The 20,982-nt window shown below is 41.6% G+C and overlaps 2 protein-coding genes across 6 annotated transcripts; both read left to right on the top strand.

Moving 5' to 3' along the window:
* Window positions 1–2,890: 2,890 nt before the first annotated feature.
* LOC117227828 (uncharacterized) lies at window positions 2,891–6,430 on the top strand. 4 transcript variants are annotated; one of them, XR_004492158.2, is made up of 6 exons: window positions 2,891–3,709; window positions 4,371–4,488; window positions 4,593–4,781; window positions 5,475–5,548; window positions 5,621–5,860; window positions 6,074–6,430. XR_004492158.2 is itself a non-coding variant. In XM_033483360.2 (4 exons), the coding sequence occupies exons 1-3, from the start codon at window positions 3,044–3,046 to the stop codon at window positions 4,778–4,780; spliced, it is 1,002 nt and encodes a 333-aa protein (XP_033339251.1). In that variant the 5' UTR covers window positions 2,891–3,043; the 3' UTR covers window position 4,781; window positions 6,074–6,430. The 4 variants fall into 4 exon arrangements, 1 of the variants encoding a protein (XP_033339251.1); XR_004492157.2 differs by having other exon boundaries at window positions 2,892–3,709; window positions 4,371–4,518; window positions 5,475–5,527; XR_004492153.2 differs by having other exon boundaries at window positions 2,892–3,709; window positions 4,371–4,518.
* Window positions 6,431–7,282: 852 nt separating this feature from the next.
* On the top strand, window positions 7,283–16,676 carry PAN2 (PAN2-PAN3 deadenylation complex catalytic subunit PAN2). Of its 2 annotated transcripts, none has more exons than XM_033483346.2 (20): window positions 7,283–8,007; window positions 9,000–9,184; window positions 9,300–9,469; window positions 9,534–9,654; window positions 9,733–9,929; window positions 10,033–10,246; window positions 10,321–10,457; window positions 10,548–10,700; window positions 10,786–10,882; window positions 11,241–11,477; window positions 11,549–11,794; window positions 11,913–12,132; window positions 12,837–13,016; window positions 13,105–13,271; window positions 13,361–13,529; window positions 13,632–14,148; window positions 14,240–14,587; window positions 14,705–14,926; window positions 15,007–15,268; window positions 15,460–16,676. In XM_033483346.2, exons 1-20 carry the CDS (start codon window positions 7,923–7,925, stop codon window positions 15,472–15,474), a joined length of 3,942 nt encoding a protein of 1,313 aa, XP_033339237.2. In that variant the 5' UTR covers window positions 7,283–7,922; the 3' UTR covers window positions 15,475–16,676. The 2 variants fall into 2 exon arrangements, with proteins under 2 accessions (XP_033339237.2, XP_033339230.2); XM_033483339.2 differs by having other exon boundaries at window positions 11,913–12,159.
* The last annotated feature ends 4,306 nt before the right edge of the window (window positions 16,677–20,982 follow it).

Below are 20,982 nucleotides of genomic sequence, written 5' to 3'. Positions count from 1 at the left end.
GGAGAGCCGCCCCCGAGCCACGCGGTCGAGAAACAACCGATAAAGCACGGAGTTTCCGGCGTTAATGGTGTAACGACCGGCGTAACGTTATCTGCTCATTCAGCAATAGTTGCGTGGCGCGCGGCACGGCTCGTCTCGGCTCGGCGCGGCTCATCGGTGATCAGGCAGAACCGCGCGCGGAGAATCAATCAAAATTACCGAGCCGTCGTGACACGGGGCTTCCTCGGACACGCCTTTCGTATTTCCCTGCTGGCCGATTATTGAAAATCATTTCTCGGAACGGTCGCGAGCATCGGCCGGCCGCCCTTTGTATATCGCGTGCGTGAACGCGAACGCGGTCGCGGTCGCGGCCGCAGCCGCGGCCGGCCGGTTGCACACGCGAGCAGAAAAGGAGGCACTGCAGGCGTGCCCCTCGTATCGTGTGCAGCCGCGCCGAGTGCATCCGTGTGTCGGTGCACTCGGGATGCGAGATCAGCAAATCTAAGATCGTGCAACTGGTGTCCAGTGGCGTGTCCGAGGCATACGTTGCCGATGTTCGCCACCGAGGGGGAGAGAGAGAGAGAGAGAGAGAGAGAGAGAGAGAGAGAGAGAGAGAGATTGGGAAAGAGAAAGGGACAGATAGAGCGAGAGGGAGAGGGAGCGAGTGTGTGGCGAAGGGAAAGAGGGATGACGGTGAACGAGAGAGACGAGCGCAGAGCGTTGGATGCGAACGAAGAGTGAAGGATGAAGGGGACCGACGGAGAAGGAGCAGGAGGGGTCGAAGGCAGAAGGCAGAAGGCAGAAGGAAGGAGGTGGAATGCGCGGTTCTCGAAGGAGGAGCTGTCGGCGGTGAAAAATCACGCACCCCGCCACCACTGGCATGGCCAGCATCTGCTCTACATACCCTGGCTCTCAACCTCCGCTCATCTTTCGCGCAAAACTCGGCAATATAATCGGCCGGTTGCACCTGCGTATCCTCTCTGCTGGCGACGGTGCGCGCACACCCCCCGACCGATCGGCTTTTTTCGATGTTTGCCCGTCGGCTAATGTCATTACGGTTCGCTTAGAGAACTGGTTTCTCAATTGAGCAAGGATTCCTCCGGACAGAACTGGTATTCGGATTAAATTAACGCCGCGGCGATTATTCGCGAAACGGATTTCCAGGAGGATCCGATGCACCGGCGAGCTGGAACGAAACGAACGGGTCTAACCGGGGGATTAAGCGTACCGTCCGTGATGGATTAATAATCGGACCTAATTAAGTATCCAGCCACCGACTCTTATCTCTCGCTGCCGCGCGGCCCGGTAGCCTTTCCATCTTATTAGCAACACCGGTGGACGGAACCCGGAATCCCGGAGCATGACTAACGATCGTTGCGAGACGTCGCGATTTGTTAGGGTGCTTTTTTTCCGGGTTTCCCGCCCCCGAGTGATCCGGGACTCGATGCGCCGCGCCGCGCCGCACCGGCCAAGGGGGATGAGAAATCGCGCGATTCGGTTTTGCGAGAGAACGAATTCATCAATGAGAACCTCGAAGAATCGGCGTGCGGTGTAGCAGAGCAAGATATACGCGCGCTGGCTGGGCTACCGGTCGGTCGGGTCGGGTCGCTGTTCTCCTGCGCTTCGTCTCTCTCTTTTGCTCTGTTTTTCTCTGCCTCCTTTCGCCCTCCTCTTTTCACCTTCCCGGGGTGCCCCGCTCGCTCGCCCTTTCCACCTTCCTCTACCTCTCTTTCTCGCTCTCTCTCTTCTCTCTCTCTCTCTCCCTCTCTCTCTCTCTCTCTCTCTCTCTCTCTCTTTCCTCGGCGCTACTCACTTCAGAGAGTTGTTGTTCGACTGTTTTATTACTTTTATAAATGCCGCCGCCGATGCTGCCACCACCACCACCGCCGCCACCGCCGCCAATGCTGGTGCTGTTGCCTCTGCGGCGGGCATTTCCTTTGTTGGGACACCACGACCCATTGTTGCTCGCAGAAAGATGCGAATTTTAATTCGATATTGTCTAATATTATTTATGTATGCACACGCTAGAGAACCTGCCCATTTCAAAGCATTCCCGAGCGCCCAGCCCGCGATACCGCTTCCTTCCTTTCGACGGGAAACCGAAGAGCTATCCGCAACACGATGAATCGACTCCTGCGCCGCACGCCGCTTTCAAGTTCCGCCTGCGCAGACAACGGGCGCAGACTCTTCGTTCTCCACGTTTTTCTCATTTTATGATCGTGTCGCGATTTTTTCGATCCAGGAAAAATTTATTCGGTTCCTGGCCACGAACGTTCTAGGCCAAGAAGCCCGCGATGCCCGTTGAAAAATCCGCCAACTTTTGTTTCTCCACGATTCGACGTCGATTTGTTCGCGGCAAAATGGACGTTGCCCGTAGCGGCGCATGTTTTGAATTGTACGCGGCGGTTCGGACAATAGGGGTTCGCTTAAATGCTCCCTTTTTCGTTCCGATAGGAGAGGTCGATGCTATTGGAAAGATATCTAAAACAAATCCTAGTTGCGAGACCAAATGGGCGAAGAATCGCCGTTAGACAGCGTTTCAAAATGAGCATAGACTGGGTGTAATTGAAGCAACGACTCTAAAAGATCGACGCGTCAGCGTCGGCTTATCTCGAAGGAAGAATTAAACATCTGTTTTGACTCGTATTTCTCGGGGGAACAATTTTCCCTTATAAAGAGTTTCTACCTTGATTCACCGTGACACCGACCGACCGTTAAGTCGACTTGTCGTGGTAGAAAACGCGAGAAAAGGGTATCGATTGCCCGTCGATAAGAATAGAGGCGGATTCCGCCGTGGGTGTCGACTTTCCCGGCAAGCTCGGTTCAAACGACATCTAATTACCGCCAAGCCCAGAATCCGCGACAAAAGCGGTACTGGCGAGGCTTGCGCGTACGTAGCCAGCTCTGCCTCCACCTGGAAATCAATATCAGTCGACGTCCAGGTTCACTTGGAACTGCAGTCACAACAGAATGCGCAACAGTTGCGTCTGAACGAAAGACAGGGAACGATATATTGTGTTCGAGATATCATTAATCGGCGGTTGGCAGTGAGAAGAGCTCCGCGATGACGGGTGAGGTGAGGCCCAGGCCCATCGAGGAGCTGTCGGTGCCCGAAGAAACCGCGACGCACGTGGAGGAAACCGCTGCGGAACGTTCGATCAAAACATCCGACATCCACATCTGGCTGGGCATCAACATCAGCATCGTCCTGATGCTGACGATCTTCGGTGTGCTACTGTTCCTGCCTCTGCGATTGCTGTTGCACACGACCTACTATACCCGTAGTCAGGCGGTCGTTAACAACGACACGACCGAAACGGCCGAAACGGCCGCCGACAACGCGACGTTCGTCGAGGCGGTGGCGATGATCCCGATTGATCATCGGAAGATGAGACGCTGCCCGAGATTCGAGTACAAGGAACGTCTGATGTCGGTGTTCGTCTGCGATTACGACCGGAATTGCACCTACAGGCGAATCGACCCGACCAAGGATCCGACGAGAAACGTCCACCGTGCGGAATCGAACGACGCGGTCGGGAATAAAAGCGAGGAATCGAGCGTCTCGAAGGAGACCGATGATAAGAACTTGACAGAATGCACGGAAGATAGTGGGAAAGATCGTCGAATGAAATCCGTTGCTGTGGCGGGGCGTATTCTCGTGACGATGCTTCTGATGTCAGCGATAGCTGCTCTAGTCGAAGTATTGCGAATACGTTTCGCTAGAGACAAGGTATTACAGCGGCGACCGCACTAGTTTCTTACCTTAATTTTGATCCAGAATTCGACAGCTCATACGACTTTTTTTTCACGAATCCTAATTTTCCCGTGGTTTGCAAATCCAATCAGTGTAGACGATTCGCGTAAAGACAGGTCCGAGGAAAACACACGTTAACCCCCTCCCCAAGCACGTTCGTACGATGATAGATGCGGGAGAGGATAGGAGCTTTTCAAGTCCGTTTTTAGTAACCCGTTCATTTCGAGTGCACCGGATCGAGGCGAAAGTGAGACTAGAAGCATAATAGAAAGTATCGTTATCATAGATCAGAATTATATACCAGAAAATCTATATAGATATATAGATATATACATATATATATATATATGTATATATAACTGTTGTTTGTTATAATAGTATGTTGTGTATAGGTAAATAGTACGTCTAAGTATCTTGTTCGATTAGAAACGTTATATTTTTGTAAGAAACGAGATGTAACACCGAGGCTTTACACTGATTGATTTCACGTTCGCCAAAAAAAAAGAAAACGAAAAAAGATACCCAAAAAATGCGAAAAACTAATAACGAAAAAAAAAACACAATATTTCATTCTGTGTCTGCAAAACCAACAAACACGAGTATACGTACATGTGCATATTTTTAAAAACCGCCTAAGGAATCGTCTAAGGCAGGTAATGCCAGTTCAAGATATGCTTCCACGATCGAAATCCCCATGAAGAGACGCTTTATTCCGAGGCAACCAATGAACAGTCAGAGGTCTTTTGAAATGCAAGGCATGCATCGATCCGCTTTACGCTTATTAGGTAGCATATAATTAGATCGGCTTGGCCAGGCTATAAAAGTATCATGCGTAAAACGGTTGAATCAAATCCCGTAGGTGCAAAACCGCCGCCGCTAATACGCCGATCCTCGTTTCCGTCGCAGCAAGCTAAGCAAACTGCCGGCCCGGTTAGCGTCACTCCGAATAATCGGTTGTCACGACGCCAATCGGCAGAGGCAGAGGAAGAAATCGGCACCCTCATTAACGCCCTTCACCACCGCACACGCCTGATTCGGCGGCATTAAGGTAACGTATTCCTCCGTTTCACCGTACAATTTACACCTACCGATAATTACAAAAAATCTTTTCTATGTCCGCATTGATTACGGTACGGGGCTATTAAATGGAAATGTATTTCTCCTTTGTATTCACTTTGATGGACTGGGTACAGCTTAAGAGTACCTTTCAACGTTTCCGAAATTTTGACCACCAAAATAGCAATTCCTATTCGGTCGCCTCGGGAAATTAAATGTATTTATAGCCCCTGGGATTATTTTCTTAATAGAGGATTTTCTTCCTCCTGGAAAACGATTACCTGGAAAACCATTTACAGCTTAAAAATACTTGGATCCATTCTGAACGACGAGCTTGAATTATTAACTATTTTTTAATCGGCCCAATAATTATGCAAAAGTAAATTAATATTAACAAATGAAGGACTCGAATGGATCGAGTCACGTCGAAAACATTCAACTGGTAGCATAATGTAATAGTAAAACGTTAGTTTTACGAGTTAATTGTTACAAAAATTATTGTTTTATAAATTGATCATGCTTTATTTCAAGATTCAGGTGAAATTCAAGGTCTCCCGAGTAATCACAGTTTTATTTCCGGTATATGAAACACAACCGTTTCCGAGTTATAATTATTTCTTAAAATATTGTTCGAAACGATATTGATAAGTAAATACTAATCGATTGCTTTTTATATGCGTTTCAGTCAAGCCAATGTATTGCGTTATTTGAAACTACATTCGCGTTAACACTAACAGGGTATGCATCTTAGACTGAAGGGTAGGTTAACAAAATGTGATAAATATCGTGTAACTTGGAAATAGTAATGTCATTTGTTTCACTGCACATCAGGTCACACGCATCGCACAGTGCTCATGTCCACGACTTACTAAACAATTCTTACTACTTGGGAAAAACTACCATCCGAAACGACTTCCATAAGAGACGTTTATTCTTCCAGTTTGTATTTTGCAACTATGACAATTTATTAGAAAATTTACACTATCAGCGAAACTCCTCTGGTGCCAAACTATGCAACTATTTTGCTTATATCTCTTCATAGTTCTACACACATTTATAATTATCTATAAGGTAATTTTTATACGTTTATTCGCATTGTTACTAGCCAATGTTTTCGCGTTTCGATTTATAAATTTGCGACAATCAACTTCGAACTGTTTCACTTGTTTTACCTGTAAAATATCGAAAGATTTTTTAATTGAAAGAGAAATGTGGAATTGAGAACCATTGATATTACTTACGATGTAAAAATATTCTAACCAGCGACTGTATTTTTATTTTTAGGCGACGCGGTCAACATACGGCGTTTATGCGAATAAAAGACCGCAAAATCTGTTCGGGACCGGAAATGGAAGGAAGCTAACGTCCTTGCTTGCTCGTATCTTTTTACGTACGAAATCGTAACACAACGCACAGGCTATGTGAAAGTATTAAAAACAAATGAATGTATTTTCGGATAAAATTGCAAATTATTTTCGCGATATTTTCTAAAATTTAAAGAATTACATGTACCTCCCTTCGATACTTCTGTAATTTTCATCGTTTCTCACGTGATATGCAAAATGTTGAATATAACTTGTGAAATTTATACATATGTACATATATTGGTGTTCCATGAATAAATTTTATTATTCTCTACTATTTTTTTCTCTCTCACTCTCTCCCTGTTATTCTCTCTATTACCAATTCAACTCTACCAGCGATGGCTCCGGAACATTAGCAGCTTGTAACCGAAAGAAATTTTTTTCGGGCCAAGATCCTAAAAAGGCTTGTACGCAGTTGGCAAATACCTGCATCTCCAATGCGTCAACGCTCGAGCAATAAAGTCATAAATTATACAGAATCAGGTAATCAGCTATGTCACCCTAATGGGTTTTTTTCATCGAGAAAGAATCTGGCTAGCGATCGGAAACTATCCCATACCCCCATGTAATTTTTAGTGGACAATAGCTACATTGCTAAAAAGGGGCATCGCTTCAAAATAAGTTTCCTAATGAATTTTCTCTATTATTCTGTCTCTATTTTTCTCTTAAGTTTTTACAACACTTCCACTGTTGGATAGCAGCTTGTAGCGACAGTTTCAAACCTTAAAATTGCCTTATTGCGAAGAACCAATTTCTGCCGAAAAAAATAACTTCGGGCTAAGACCCCAACGTCTTCATGCAGTTGGCATATACCTGCGTCTCCAGTTCGTTAACCCCCCCTCGAGTAATAAAATAATAAACCATAGAGAGCACAGAACATTAGTCATACCGGAAGGCGCCCCTACGCAAGTTACCCTAATGGGCCTAGTCATCGAGGAAAATCCCCGTCTAGCGGTCACTTTTTGGGACCCAATAGTGAGCTGTCCTTTACCATCGCGAAATTTGTAGTGGGGAGGGCATCACAATGCCAAAAAGAGGGGCAGCCGAAAAACAAGTTGTCTAATTGGTCAAGCACAAGTCCACCCCCAGTACATTTTCCGTATAAAAGCACGACACTCGACCAAAGCGGTTTTATTCCAAATTCAGAAACAGAGCTTTCGAGTTCAGGTAGTCCGGCGAGTTTACGTACGCGAGTGTATAGAGTGTATAGAGTGTATAGCTTCCTTGGTGTTTGTGTTCAGTGTTTTGTTAAGGATTTCAACAAATATTTCGTCAAAGTGTTGAGTCGTTTCGCGCTCGTTCTATACCCAGTGCAGCCCAGAACAGTACCGCGTTCTAGTGAATTTCGCGTCCTTGCCATTGGCGTTACTGGCGAACGCGGCAAGAGCAGATGTCGCCACCTTCAAGGCCGTGATACAACCTTACACGGGTGAAACGCGTAGAAAAGTCGAAACATGAATTAAAGGTGTTTCGATAACGGAGTCAGTTCTTGAATCGTGATAAAAAAGTTCTGAAAGCGTTACATTTCGGCCGATTTGAATCGTCTTGATAGTGCAGTGTCATTCAAACCGCGAATATCGGTGGCGAAGTGTATCGCTTGTTGCACAGTTGCCAAGGCGACTAAGAAGGTGCGTGGCTGCGTGCGTGTGCGTGTCTGAAAGTTGAAAGTGTGTTATGAAAAGAGAACGATCGCCTGAACTGCAATTCAACAGCTATCTTCGCGGCAATTCAATGTTTTGAAAATCGAACAGTCTGAAGACAGGAATATTATGGATTACCCCGTGGTTGTCGATTACTACGACTTGGGCCTAGAGGCTCCATTCGAGTTTGGGGAGCACGACCAAGACTTTTTCTGTAAGTACCGTTTTTTAATATATCCGGGCTTTTTCTCTCTCGTATAGGCGCCAGTAAGCTCGCAACGTGTTAAACTGTGCTCCATTCAATTGTAAATTCGAAGACTCAGCAAGGCGCGAAACCCATTCGCTTCGTGACACTCGATGCTCTGATCATGGTGCGCGATCTAGCGTCCTACTGCTGGAGATGAAGAAAATTCGAAAAGCAATTTTCTCCAGTATTTTCAATATCAAATGTCGCTGTGTATAATGACCAATTCAGAATCAAAGTTTGTGTATCCATGTCAGTAATAAATCTTATAGAAAATAATTGATCATTAAATATTCTTAGATGTTTATAGAATTGATTCAGTGTAAACAAAATTTTATTTTCGTCAATATTTATAAAAGTCCAATAAAAAATAAACATAAACTAAATATTTAATGTTTTAATCATTTTTGAGATTATTTTATACTATTGAGATTTATTTTACAACAGCTTCGAGCCTTCTTGGCATAAAATTTACAGAGTAAGATATTGTTGCAGGCTGTGTTTTATTCCAATTTTTTAGTAAACGTTTTAAACTTTCTGTACGTGTAATATTATGAGAGACTGTAATTCAATGTATAAACAATCGCTGCTTGCTTAATTAATACTGCAAATTATTTTGCAAGAATCTTATTGTACATCTGTGTCGCGACACGGTTGCCAATTCTTATCTGCTAATTCAACAAACTGTTACGGTAGAACTTCGTTTATCCGACATGCTTGGGGGAAAAGATTGGTCGGATAACCGAATCTGTTGGATAATAGGAGTCTACCGATTATCTCCTCTTTCGTTGTTTATTTATTCGTATAATTGAAGTTAGGTTTCATATAACTGGATTTTGCTACACGTTGCTTCGAATACAAGGGGAAACATTAATTTTACTATCATTTAACATGTATAGAGTTCTACCGTATCTGTCAGAGCACAGAATTTTTATGGTCAATATATATGTATTTCATTACAGGGGATGACGCAGCATATGTAATGGCCAATGAAGAATATATAGCTGCAGTCGAACAATTTGGAGACTATGCTGGATCTGAGTACAGTGAAACTCGTACCATACTCGCCGATGGCGGAGATAGATTTGGAATTTCGAATATTACTTTTGACACGAAGGAAGAGCTTCTGTGGATGGGGAATCAAGGGGTATAATAATTATTGTTATATGGATGCATGTCGTTTAATTTAAGAACAATTTAATATATTTGTATATTTTTTCTTATCAAACTTTTCATTTATAATCAAGTATCATATTTTGTAGGGACATGTAACATCTTATTACGGGCCTGAGTTACAAAAATATACCTCCTTTCAAGTACATACGCAACATGGAATTCGCGATATTCAGCCAGTGGAAGAGAGCATCTTAATCTTGACGCAAGATTCGTTAAGATGCCAATTAAGAAGGGGAATTCCAATATTTACTCACATGTATGTAATGCTTAACCTTGTACTATGTATGGAGTTCATTTTATTTATACAAATAATTTTATAGGTCGGCGAATATGACAGATATGCAATGCATGCTTCAAGTTTGTTCTACAAGAATACTAATGGGAGGACATCAGGATGAAATAATTGACTTTGATCTCGTTACCGCGAAAGAGATTGGTGGAGTGAGTATTTAAGAAAATGATTCAGAGTTATGTTACTTTCCACTCGTGTATGTATATCTAATTTTCTTGTACTTATAGGTAATGGTAGAAGAAGGTGGTTGTGCAATGTTAAGAAAGCATAATAGGCTGATATGTGCTGGTGACCCTAGTGGAAGAATTGATCTCAGGAATCCAAATACATTGAATATCGAACACACTTTAAATACTCATAGCGGATCCCTTAATGATTTTGATGTACAAGGAAATTATCTTGTCACCTGTGGTTTTAGTAATAAGTAAGATGAAAATCAACTAAGATATTAGAAAGATACACAATCTTTAAACCATTACACATATGTTTAAATTAGTATGCATTATTTATTATATCTCTGGCTTTAGTCGACAGGGCCTCGCAGTGGATCGTTTTTTAATGGCATATGATCTGAGACAAATGCGAGCATTAATTCCTATTACTACTATGGTGTATCCACTTTTATTAAAGTTTCTACCGACTTATTCGAGTCGTATAGCTGTTGTATCGCCATCGGGACAAATGCAATTGTTAGATACTATCTATGCGAATGTACAACCCACTGAGCAATGCCTGTATCAGGTAAATATATGCAACATTTTCTTTGGAACAAAATATTCGGTCACATTTTTGTAAACATACATTTTTTATGAAAGGTTGCTACTGGTGGTGCGATGACTCTAGCGTTCGATGTATCCTCCACATCCCACTGTCTTTGCTTTGGAGATACAGGAGGTTCCATACATCTTATGTCTACAAATACACATGATCTGAAGTTCAATACGTTTTCCCGGTTAGTAATTTATATCGTAATATGAACAATAAAAAAAAAAGAGAGAAAGAGAGGGCGGAAGTAAAAAACTGAATGTTTCGATTTATTTAGCACAACAGAATTTGCTGATCCAGCTGATCCAATTCATCCTGTTTATATACCATTTGATGACGATGTTACACCCCTAAGTACAATACCCATTATTTACAATGGTCATCCGTTGTTAAGCGATTGGGCGGAGGAATATATTAGAAAAGTTTATAGGTATGTTACCATAATTAATTGGTGTTGAACTTTACTCTCGTAAACAGTAATTTGTTTGTAATATTTCTTATTGTTTGTTTTACAGACCAACGCCAACAATTAATTCTGAAATTTTACGCACAATGAAAATGCAAGGAACAATAGGCTATGCACCAAATCCTCATGCGTCTCGCAGAAATCAAGTGAGAAAAAACAATACTCTCCCACTCTATTACATTATTCTACTCTAGCTTTTCTAAAATTTTCTTAAAATCCCTTTCCCCTCACTCAATGTTTATAATTATACCCTAAGCCAAGAAATGTAGGCATCTACTTGTTTTTAAGTTCAATTTGTTCTCAAAGAATATTGTTTTCACTTTCTTTTTTTCCCTTGGAATGCATAATTATTAATATGCATTCCGTATATGTTGATATATGTGTAGTGTATTGATTCAATCAGTTTTCAGAGACAATATTAGCTGTACAAATATCTGAACATATTCGCGTATAAACCGTCCCATTTGACTAATTGCCAAAAAATAAATAATACCTCTTTTGCAGATAACTTACGACGATTTTGAAATGCAATATGGCGTAGTCACAAAACTATTTCCAGGGAACCCACAATGTAGACCACATGATGGCACATCTATTAATATTCCTAAACGATATCGTAAAGTTGAAGTGAAATACACCCGTCTTGGTTACGAGGAGTTCGATTTCGATCAGTATAATCGCACCAGTTTCTGTGGCCTGGAAGCTACACTTCCCAACAGTTATTGTAATCCTATGTTACAAGTAAGTCAGCCTTCGAATACGATCCTTTTATCTTTCTAAGAAAAACAAAATAATGCATCTTTTTTTTTCAGTTGCTTTATTATTGCGAACCTCTGAGAATAGCATTGCTCTCGCATTCGTGCCAAAGAGAATTCTGCCTCTCTTGTGAACTGGGGTACCTGTTTCACATGATGGACATATCCCGAGGATTACCTTGCCAAGCTGCGAATTTCCTCAGAGCTTTTAGGACCGTTCCTGAAGCAGCCGCGTTAGGACTTATAGTGAGCGAACTGCATCCAGAAGCCAGAAGGAGAATTTGCTTATTACAATTAATACAAGTATGACACTAGATATATTATACGTAGTAGTAGTGTAATAATTTAGTCGATCTATCATGACCGTCATGTGTTCTATTTTCGTTGATTGTCCTAACATGAAATACGTTCATTTGTCTAGAGCTGGAATAGGTTTATATTATATCAACTTCATTACGAGCTCGTGGAGACAAGGAAAGAGCAACAGGATCAAGATATTGCGGCACGTTTAAAGTCTAGTCCCAAGTATCCTTCGTTCGTGTATAACGAACAAGACTTCCCTAGCATCTTGCAAGACATTGGAACGCGGTATAGATGCCACGACGAAGAACGGAAAAGAAGGAGAAAGCAAGAGGAGGATGGTAAATATATGTGGATCACGTCGAAAGGTAAACACAATTCATGTGTAACCTTCACGTTGGGCACTTTTTGTGTTTATTTTTCATTTTTTATTCGACCATAAGTTTGCACTTAACAATATATCCCAAGAATATTAAAAGCAATTCTGTTCAACTTATTTTACTATTTTTTACACATGAATACTGTTTTGTTTAAAATGTACATATTACTTTGCTATATTCTTAGGATATTACACCCATTTTTGGTTTTTTATTTATGCTAGATAAAAATAGCGTTCTCCAGTTGTTTGCTCCGTGCCATTTTTTATGAATTTCATTCGATTTTTTTTTATAGGAAAGTAGACATTGCTTTCCGAAATTGCATGAATTACTTCTAAACATAAGTATCGGGCATACTTGACAATTTTATGCTGTTTTCACCAAAATCCAATTTTAATAGAAATTAATCTAAATCGAAGTAAAATTCTACCCTTATTAGATACATACAGTTAATATTTACTTTAAGCTGTTAAACCTGTATTATTTAAATATTTATTTAATATTGAATTCTTAGAACAAATAGTGTGTGATCTGTTCAACAAATCCCTACTAAATAAATTATCTAACATGAAATAAAATTCTTTTTATATATTTTTGTATTTGGAACATAACTAACTATTGTTGAGATCACTGTGTTAATGTTTCAAACTTATCTTTGTTGCGAACAGAGAAGAATGGAAAAAGGTCTATCATAGAAAACCAAATACGAGATGATAAGACTGAGATCAGACGCCTGCTCGGATCCAAACAAATACACACATATCGTTGTATTAAATGCACTCGTGAAGCTACCAAACATTCCATCATGTTGCTATGCAATTTATTTTATCCGGATTTATCATATCCTCGTAAGAATATTTATTTAAGCTATACATATCCCGCGCGTATCGAACAGTTTTCGCCTGCACTAAACGAATGAATTTTACCTTTTTGTAGCTGTGGAGGTTCCGTTTACAAGTGTTCTTGCCAACAGTTTAAGAATCCAGAAATTGACACCTGCCTGGTGTGAAAATTGTCAAAAATTTGCACCCACCGTCCAATCTAGACAATTGACTGAACTACCTCAAATATTGTCGTTGAACTGTGGTTTAGATTCGGAACAGGTACATAGAACACAAACTTGTACATACAGAGTACCAGAACTATTAGTAATATAACTATGTTCAACTGTTTTAATTCAACATTGTTTTAGGACAAGCTGTTCTTCCAAATTCAAACGGATATCGTCGTTCAAAAGGTGTTAAGTGAAAAAGAGGGTAGTCCATCTTCTAGTCCTGTCCCCGTTACCGTAAAACCTTGTAGGTACGGTAACAATTGCACCCGACCTGATTGTAGATTTGGGCACACTGGTAGAGATACAGGTACGCTTACTCAACTTAAAAATGATTCTACTATCATTCGATTGTCGGCAAGAAATATTTAATCTGCATTTATATCATATATATTATATTTAATCTTTGCAGAAAACATGTCAACGCCACCTGTTACACCCCCTACGGCGACTGCAGGAGCAGGATCATTTACGACCCCACCTAGTCACTTGTATTATTGGCATTCATGGATTCCACACCATATTGACGTTTCGTTGAAAAGTGATGGTGAAATTACCGTAGAAAAAATTAGTAATCCAGAGAATGACACCGCCGAATGTAATCGTAGTAGTGAGTCCACAAAGAAGAGAGTGGTGGAAAATGGTGAGACGAACAGCAAGGTGGATCAAGTTCCAGGATGTTCTTCAACGTCCTGCAAAAACCATGTTGCTGCAGACAATGGTGATGGGGTCAACGCAAATGCGACTAACGAGAGTACGGAGAATGTGAGCAAAATGCAGTACAGTCTCAGCGCTGTTATCTGTCACATAAATGATAAAAGTAATGACGACAAAAAACATCTCGTTGCAATGATACGGGTTGGGCCAAATTATCATATAAGATCAGCTGGTAGTCCTGTGTCACAATGGTACATTATGAATGACTTTTGGTAAGTGGAGAAATTTAGTTTATTTATAAAAATAATGGCAAATTAATTTTGTTGTTGTAAATTAAGTTTCAAATTTATTCTTTTGTTGCAGTATATCAACAATAACACCACAAGAAGCAGTTTGGTTCGATCTAGATTGGAAAGTTCCTTGCATCCTTTATTACACAGCAGTGCCAGCACCTGAGCCAGCTCCTTTAGTTTGTCCTCTTACATACGATGTATTTGGAGAAGACAAATGTATTGCTCGTAGTGGCGGAACTAGAGGAATCACATTTACTCCTTTAACATCTGATGAAATGCCGAGGAATGGAGACTTAGTCGGTATTGATGCAGAATTTGTAACTTTAAATCAAGAAGAATCTGAACTTCGCAGTGACGGTAAAATGTCCACCATCAAACCAAGTCACATGTCGGTTGCGCGAGTTACTTGTATACGCGGGTATGTATATAAGAGTCCATCGTTAATTTTTTTTCTACTTAACTCCTTTTAAACACGACTTTCTCAACCTGCTGAAATATTGAAAACCCTACTATATCGTATAAAATTCTCAAACAGGCAAGGTCCTTTGGAAGGCACGCCCTTCATAGATGACTATATAAGCACTCAAGAGCAAGTGGTTGATTACCTAACAAAATTCAGCGGTATTCAACCAGGTGATTTAGACGCAAATTTCAGCAGCAAACATTTAACCACTCTTAAATCAACTTACCAGAAGTTGCGGTTTTTAGTCGACAATGGAATAATATTTGTAGGTCACGGATTAAAAAATGATTTTAGGTAATTATTTTATTAAATCGTCTTTCGATCTCGTAAATAAATCTTAAACAAATCATTAACTTCTTTTTTGGTTTTCATAGGGTAATCAATTTAGTTGTTCCGCCGGAACAGGTAATAGATACAGTACTGCTGTTTCATTTGCCACATCATCGTATGGTGTCACTGCGGTTTCTAACGTGGCACTTTTTGGGTAGGAAGATTCAATCTGTAACGCACGATTCAACGGAAGATGCTCGTGCAGCCCTCGAATTGTATCATAAATATGTAGAGCTACAATTTATGGGAACATTGACAGAATCATTGAAGGACCTCTATCAAATTGGCAATCAACTGGCTTGGAAGGTATGGAAAATTAATTAATTAATGCGTTTGATTGTCGAATTATAGCCCCCCCCCCCTAAAAAAAATCTTACGAAGTCAAAGTTATTTTAAATAAATTTAAATTATTAATATTTTAAAACCCGGTCAAAAAAATAATATCGCCGATATATTTTAACAATTGCATTTAACAATTTTTTTGTTTTTGTACTTAGGTACCAGATAGCTGATACGAGGATGATTCCCACGAGGAAATGCAGGATTTCTTTCCGTCGAGCAACGAGGGCGAAATTTAGATGATAATTCCGGAACATGGTACATATAATTTAAGAATTGTATTTCGTGAAGCATCGGCTAATTTGTTCCAAACACTGAAGAAGACAGTGTTTCGTGATTCCATTTTATAGCGAAATCATGCGCTCCTCGTTATTCATTGAGTCTGACGGTAAAAAGAGTGTTTGCGACTGAAGTGTGGCGAACGTCGTCGCAAATGTAAATAATACGGGTACAATTACATTCTTTTTTTACGATACTACTTCGTCCGGTCGTTCGTTACATCACACTGAGCATGAGTATGATTGAATTATCGTATCTGAATCAAATGTTTGAACACAATCCTCGTCAAACCAATCTTGTAAATTATTGAGGTAATTAACGAAAAGGAATTCTTATTGATCATGGTTTTAGGCATTTCTTACATGCTGATCAGTGGTGATTTTGTACATATTGTCGAATAGCGTTTTCGAAGAGCAGTATCAATTCCACACTGCCCGATTATATATGAATATTTATTTTAATTTTTGCGATATGTTTTAACCGCAAAAAGCAACACAATCCATCCTGATCAACAACCGTATCATAGATTCGTGTATATAACTCATAGTATTCTAGCAATAATTATGGATGGAAAATCGATAGGAAGGTAACGTTTCACGGTTTCCTTTTGTACGTATCTTTTCTAAGAGATTGACTTTTGTACATCAAACAACACAACAAAATAAGCAAAGTACAGGCCGTTTTAATTTATCGTGCGCACTAAAACAAGCTAGAAGTGTTTTCTAAACTGTCGTTTTCTATAAAGCTCGCGAGATAAAATAATAATACTAAAATAGTACTATATTTTACAAAAAACAATTGTATTCATAGATTATTTTTATATGAATTTTATCAATATCAAAAAAATGGAAAAAGGGGCAAAATACTATCAAAATCTATGAAATGAGATTAGATTATGAAAGGATATATTTTTTTATATCAGGAAAGATTTTCTTATTATTTTAACGTATCAAAACTTGTACGTTGATTCCGATGGAAATGCGATCCGTAAAGGTGATTTAAACAGATCGGTAGCACACTATGTTAAATAATCATGCATTTTTTTTTGTGTACATGATGTCAATGTGATTTTTCAATAAATGATCCTAAAAATAAATCTCTATTATGTCTACTTTTTTAAAAATAACCTTTACATAATTTGGCGAATAAACTTTCCTTGAAATAGTAGTTACATATGGAAATAGCATTTTAAAATTTATTTAACTACGTAAAATTCACATGTAATTACTATTTTAAAAAGAGTTTATTTGCCATTCTGTATCTCATGAGAAGATACAAATATTTATAATTCATTTACTATTTCAAAAATCTATTTTTCCCTATCCCCGTAGAAAAGTAAACCAAGTATACGGAATTGTTGCGGAGAATCTATTGTATCAATGTACAGTAAATTCTCTCCAATTGTCACCCAACATGTGAACAGAAACGAACAGTTTGGTAAGAGGACACGATTATTCGAGCCTCGCGGCTCGTTGTTATAGTCGTCGATTGTCGCAACTATAAAAATGGAAATATTATAATTTATTAGTTTATTCATTCTATACCCTTGCAACTTTGCGTATGTGGCGCCTCTGTCGGAGAAAAAACGAAGCTCTTTCGGGGTTCGTACAGCGCCAATTAGTCCAGTGGCAAAACGCTCAAACTGTTAGCCAAAATCGACTGTCGGTAATTTGGCTAACAGTTTGAGCGTTTTGCCGCTGCACTAATTGGCGCTGTACGGACCTCGAAAGTAGCTTCACTTTTTCTCCGACAGAGGCGCCACATGCGCAGAATGCAGGATCATCGAAAAACATTAATTATGACAAAATTAGAGCATAAAAATTAAAACCAATGGTACAGAACTGTTCAGGAGAATCTGTTGTGTCTATATGCTATAGAAAAACAAATTGCAATGTTGCGAAACATAATTAATTGCTCGCTGAAGTTTGATTAGCTATTATTGTTACTAATTACATCTTGCGTTATCGTCGTTTGGTGTTCTTGCACGATATCGACGCAGCAGATTCTCCCGAACAGTTCTGTGCCCTTGGTTTTAATTTTCATGCTATAATTTTGCCGTAATTAATGTTTTTCCGTGATCCTGCATTATGCACATGTGGCGCCTCTGTCGGAGAAAAAGTGAAGCTACTTTCGACGTCCGTACAGCGCCAATTAGTGCAGCGGCAATACGTTGAAACTGTTAGCCAAATTACCGACAATCGATTTTGGCTAACAGTTTGAGCGTTTTGCCACTGGACTAATTGGCGCTGTACGAACCCCGAAAAAGCTTCGTTTTTTCTCCAACAGAGGCGCCACATGTGCATAATGCAGGATCACCGAAAAACATTAATTATGACAAAATTAGAGCATCAAAATTAAAACCAAGGGCACAGAACTGTTCGGGAGAATCTACTGCGTCGATTTAGTATACGGAAGCAAATGAAAATATTGCAAAACGTAACGAATTGCTCTTTGATGTTTAGCGAACTATTATGTTAATTACTTATATTTTGCATCGTTGCCGTATAAACAGTTTTATGCCCTTGATTTTGTTTTTTTATGTCGTAATTATGGCGTAACTAATGTTTCTAGACGACACTGCGCATTATGCATATTTGGACGGTCGTGGCGCTTCTTTCGGAGCGTTGTAAAATCCATTTCTTTTTCGTACGTTTTGTTTATTTTCACATGGAATGGCTGCGCCGTTTTTGCAGTCTTCCGAAACCAAAATCTTTCGATAATTTCAAAATGTATTCGATGAAATCGTCGCGCCGATGTTGTCGGAAAGGAATCAAATTTTGTTCTGAAATCGAGCACTGGAAACGCGCACCCTTTCACTTTTTCGGACCCGATATAGCAACAACGTGTGCGGTCGAAAATTAAGCATATAATAACCTGCAGCATGGATTTCCGTCGCATTCAGGCACACCCGTGCCACCGCTTTTATAGCGCGCGATGAATGCTCGTTCGCCGCGCTTCTCGTTAGCTCAATTTTACGATCTAACTCCAACAACCGTTATTTTTCGTAATTCCGTGGCAATTACCCAGCCGTAGTTTCGATGCTCTAAAACCGTGCCGACCTCGGTAATTACATCGGTGTAGCGTTTTATGGACTGCGACTACATGCCGGGCCGTTGACTCGTCCTCCTCCCCCCTCACCCTTTTATAATCCCCTTTCCTCCCTCGCAAGGGAGCCGCTGAAATTGATTGTAATAACCGAGCAAAATTACAAACGCCGCGGCATTACGTGTAATTCGCGGGAAAAATGGTATGGGAAGGGGCGGCCCACCGCGTCGACTGTTCACGTTGCGAACTGGCAAATGAGACTTTACGATCCACGGATACACTTTTTGGGGCCATTAATGGACCCTCTGTTCCGTGTGCTACTTTTTCATCCTTTTAGTCGACTATTAATATCGGTTATAGACGCGGACAGCAGCTTGTAATTAGGGTAAACGTCGAAAAAATCGTTCGAAAAGGGACGACGAATACTGGATACATCCCACGAGAAATTCTGCCTTTCAAAAAATTCAACCCTCTGCGCTACGATTTTTTTTAGCGCCAGCAACGCTCTCTAATCAATTTCTACGCGAGGAACGAAACTAATTTTATGCCGACCTTTGCTTCGATGGTTCCAATATTTCTAACAGAAGGGTGGTATTTTATTTCGAACTATCCAAAATCGAAATTGACGAAGCAACTGTTAAATTAGCTTTGTTCGACCGCTGCAGACTTTCCGCTCGAATTCGAAGCCATGGGAGCGAGCGCGTCGGCTGCGTTTTTCCCGCACGCGATCATTACGGCCGGTCTGCAAGGAACTATAATACCTCGCGCCGTTAATAACCCCGGTATTAAACAATATCCAGTGGAATAGCGTTCCTTAAACGGAGCAGGCAGGGCATGCACGCAATTAATGCGATTCATAGTGGTAGCGTGTTTGACAAGTTCGCCTTAATTGCAAGACGCGGTGCTGGCGAGCAGTGCGGATCGCCTCGCCCCGCCGCGCCTCGCTCTGCCTCGTCACACCCACCCCGCGTGGAACGCGCGGCTCGAGCTCGAGCGTGTGGGACCCGCTTCGGAGGATCGGAACACGTGGTTGGCATCGGTTCACGAGAAAATCCGAGATGCGGCGAGCTCCGACGAAGAAGGGAACGCACGATCCACGTGTGGAGAGCGTGCCACGCGTGAGTGCAGGTATTTGCTGGTGGGGGCATCGCACAATGCACCGAAACGGTAGGGGAATCCTGCATTCCTCTGCTGCAGGAACTGCAGCTCGCCGCAGTCCTGTGGCGTCCTCTCAAAGGATTCGGACGAAAGGCTCTGCGCCCTTCGCCTTTACCATGGCTTCGTTTACCCTCTCATGCCGAGCCTGCGAACAATAATTTAATGTTAACGTCCGGGGCCGTTGTTAGAACGTCTCGGTAAGTCTGAATTTATCGAACATTTCTTCAGCCATTTACAGTAATTTCTCCTTAACTGACGCACAGATTGCGCGCAAAATTGAACAATTCGGGGAGAGGAGATGCGATTATTCGAGCCTCGTAGCTCGTTTTTATAGTCGTTGGCAATCTGTAACTATTTCTCCCCAAATTGTCCATTTTCGTGGACAATTTAGGTGTCGATCAGAGAGACATCACTGTACGAACTAAACCATTCGTTCGGTTTCACCCCATCAAAGATTCATATTTTTCGTTTGAAAGTCCCTGGAATCGGAAAGGCTCCCGATTCGAGCCCACATTATAATATAAACGGCGACAAGTCCACGCAAACCGAAGTTTTAGCTCGTCCTCGCGAAGCAACGCTCGCGTCGATCGCTTTTAGTCTTCGATAGGTCGAGAGTGTCGGCAATGCGAAAGTTTTGTCACAGTCGCCTCTCCAACGAATGGATTGGTTGCGCACCTGCCCGGCCCCGGCATCTCCGGCATCGAGATTTGCCATCGATTCGATTCTGCGCAGAGATCGCGGATCGAACGATCGATGCCCGTCGCGTCGTCGGGAACGGTGAAAAAGCGACGGCCTCCAGGGACCGTCGCGTCGCGCGTCGCCGAGCGCTGCGGGGTCGTTCGCGATTCGCAACTGGTTCGCCGAGAAGGCACGTCGCGTCCGCAAAATGACCCTGCGTGCTCTTTTTCCCGCAGTAAAAGTTAATTCGATCGTTTTTGCCGGTTCCTCGGCGCGGCTCGCCATGTGTCCGGTATTTTGATGAGGAGGAGCTCCGGCCCGGCCGGGAATCGCAATTTGAATTAGCCGCGAAGGCCGAGGCTAATGATTCCTAAAGAGCAAAACACCGGTGTGTGCACGAGCCGGCGATATTCGTCGTTCCGCAAGAAAGCGAGCCTCGCGGCTATCCGAGGACCGTGAAAACAGTCGGCGAGCCTGGCTACGAAATACGCTCGCGCGTTTCTTACGGCGGCCTCCGACCG

Source organism: Megalopta genalis, chromosome 4 (genome assembly GCF_051020955.1).
Source record: "Megalopta genalis isolate 19385.01 chromosome 4, iyMegGena1_principal, whole genome shotgun sequence".
Classification (NCBI taxonomy): Eukaryota; Metazoa; Arthropoda; class Insecta; order Hymenoptera; family Halictidae; genus Megalopta; species Megalopta genalis.
This window is presented reverse-complemented; position numbering and strand designations above follow the sequence as displayed.

Coding starts and splice junctions, on each gene's coding strand:
- LOC117227828 (XM_033483360.2), top strand. CDS start 3,044: ATGACGGGTGAGGTGAGGCCCAGGCCCATCGAGGAGCTGTCGGTGCCC. Junction 3,710..4,370: donor TACGTTTCGCTAGAGACAAG/GTATTACAGCGG, acceptor AAACCGCCTAAG/GAATCGTCTAAGGCAGGTAA. Junction 4,519..4,592: donor ATCCGCTTTACGCTTATTAG/GTAGCATATAAT, acceptor CAAATCCCGTAG/GTGCAAAACCGCCGCCGCTA.
- PAN2 (XM_033483339.2), top strand. CDS start 7,923: ATGGATTACCCCGTGGTTGTCGATTACTACGACTTGGGCCTAGAGGCT. Junction 11,478..11,548: donor ATTGTAATCCTATGTTACAA/GTAAGTCAGCCT, acceptor TTTTTTTTTCAG/TTGCTTTATTATTGCGAACC. Junction 11,795..11,912: donor GCTTATTACAATTAATACAA/GTATGACACTAG, acceptor TCATTTGTCTAG/AGCTGGAATAGGTTTATATT.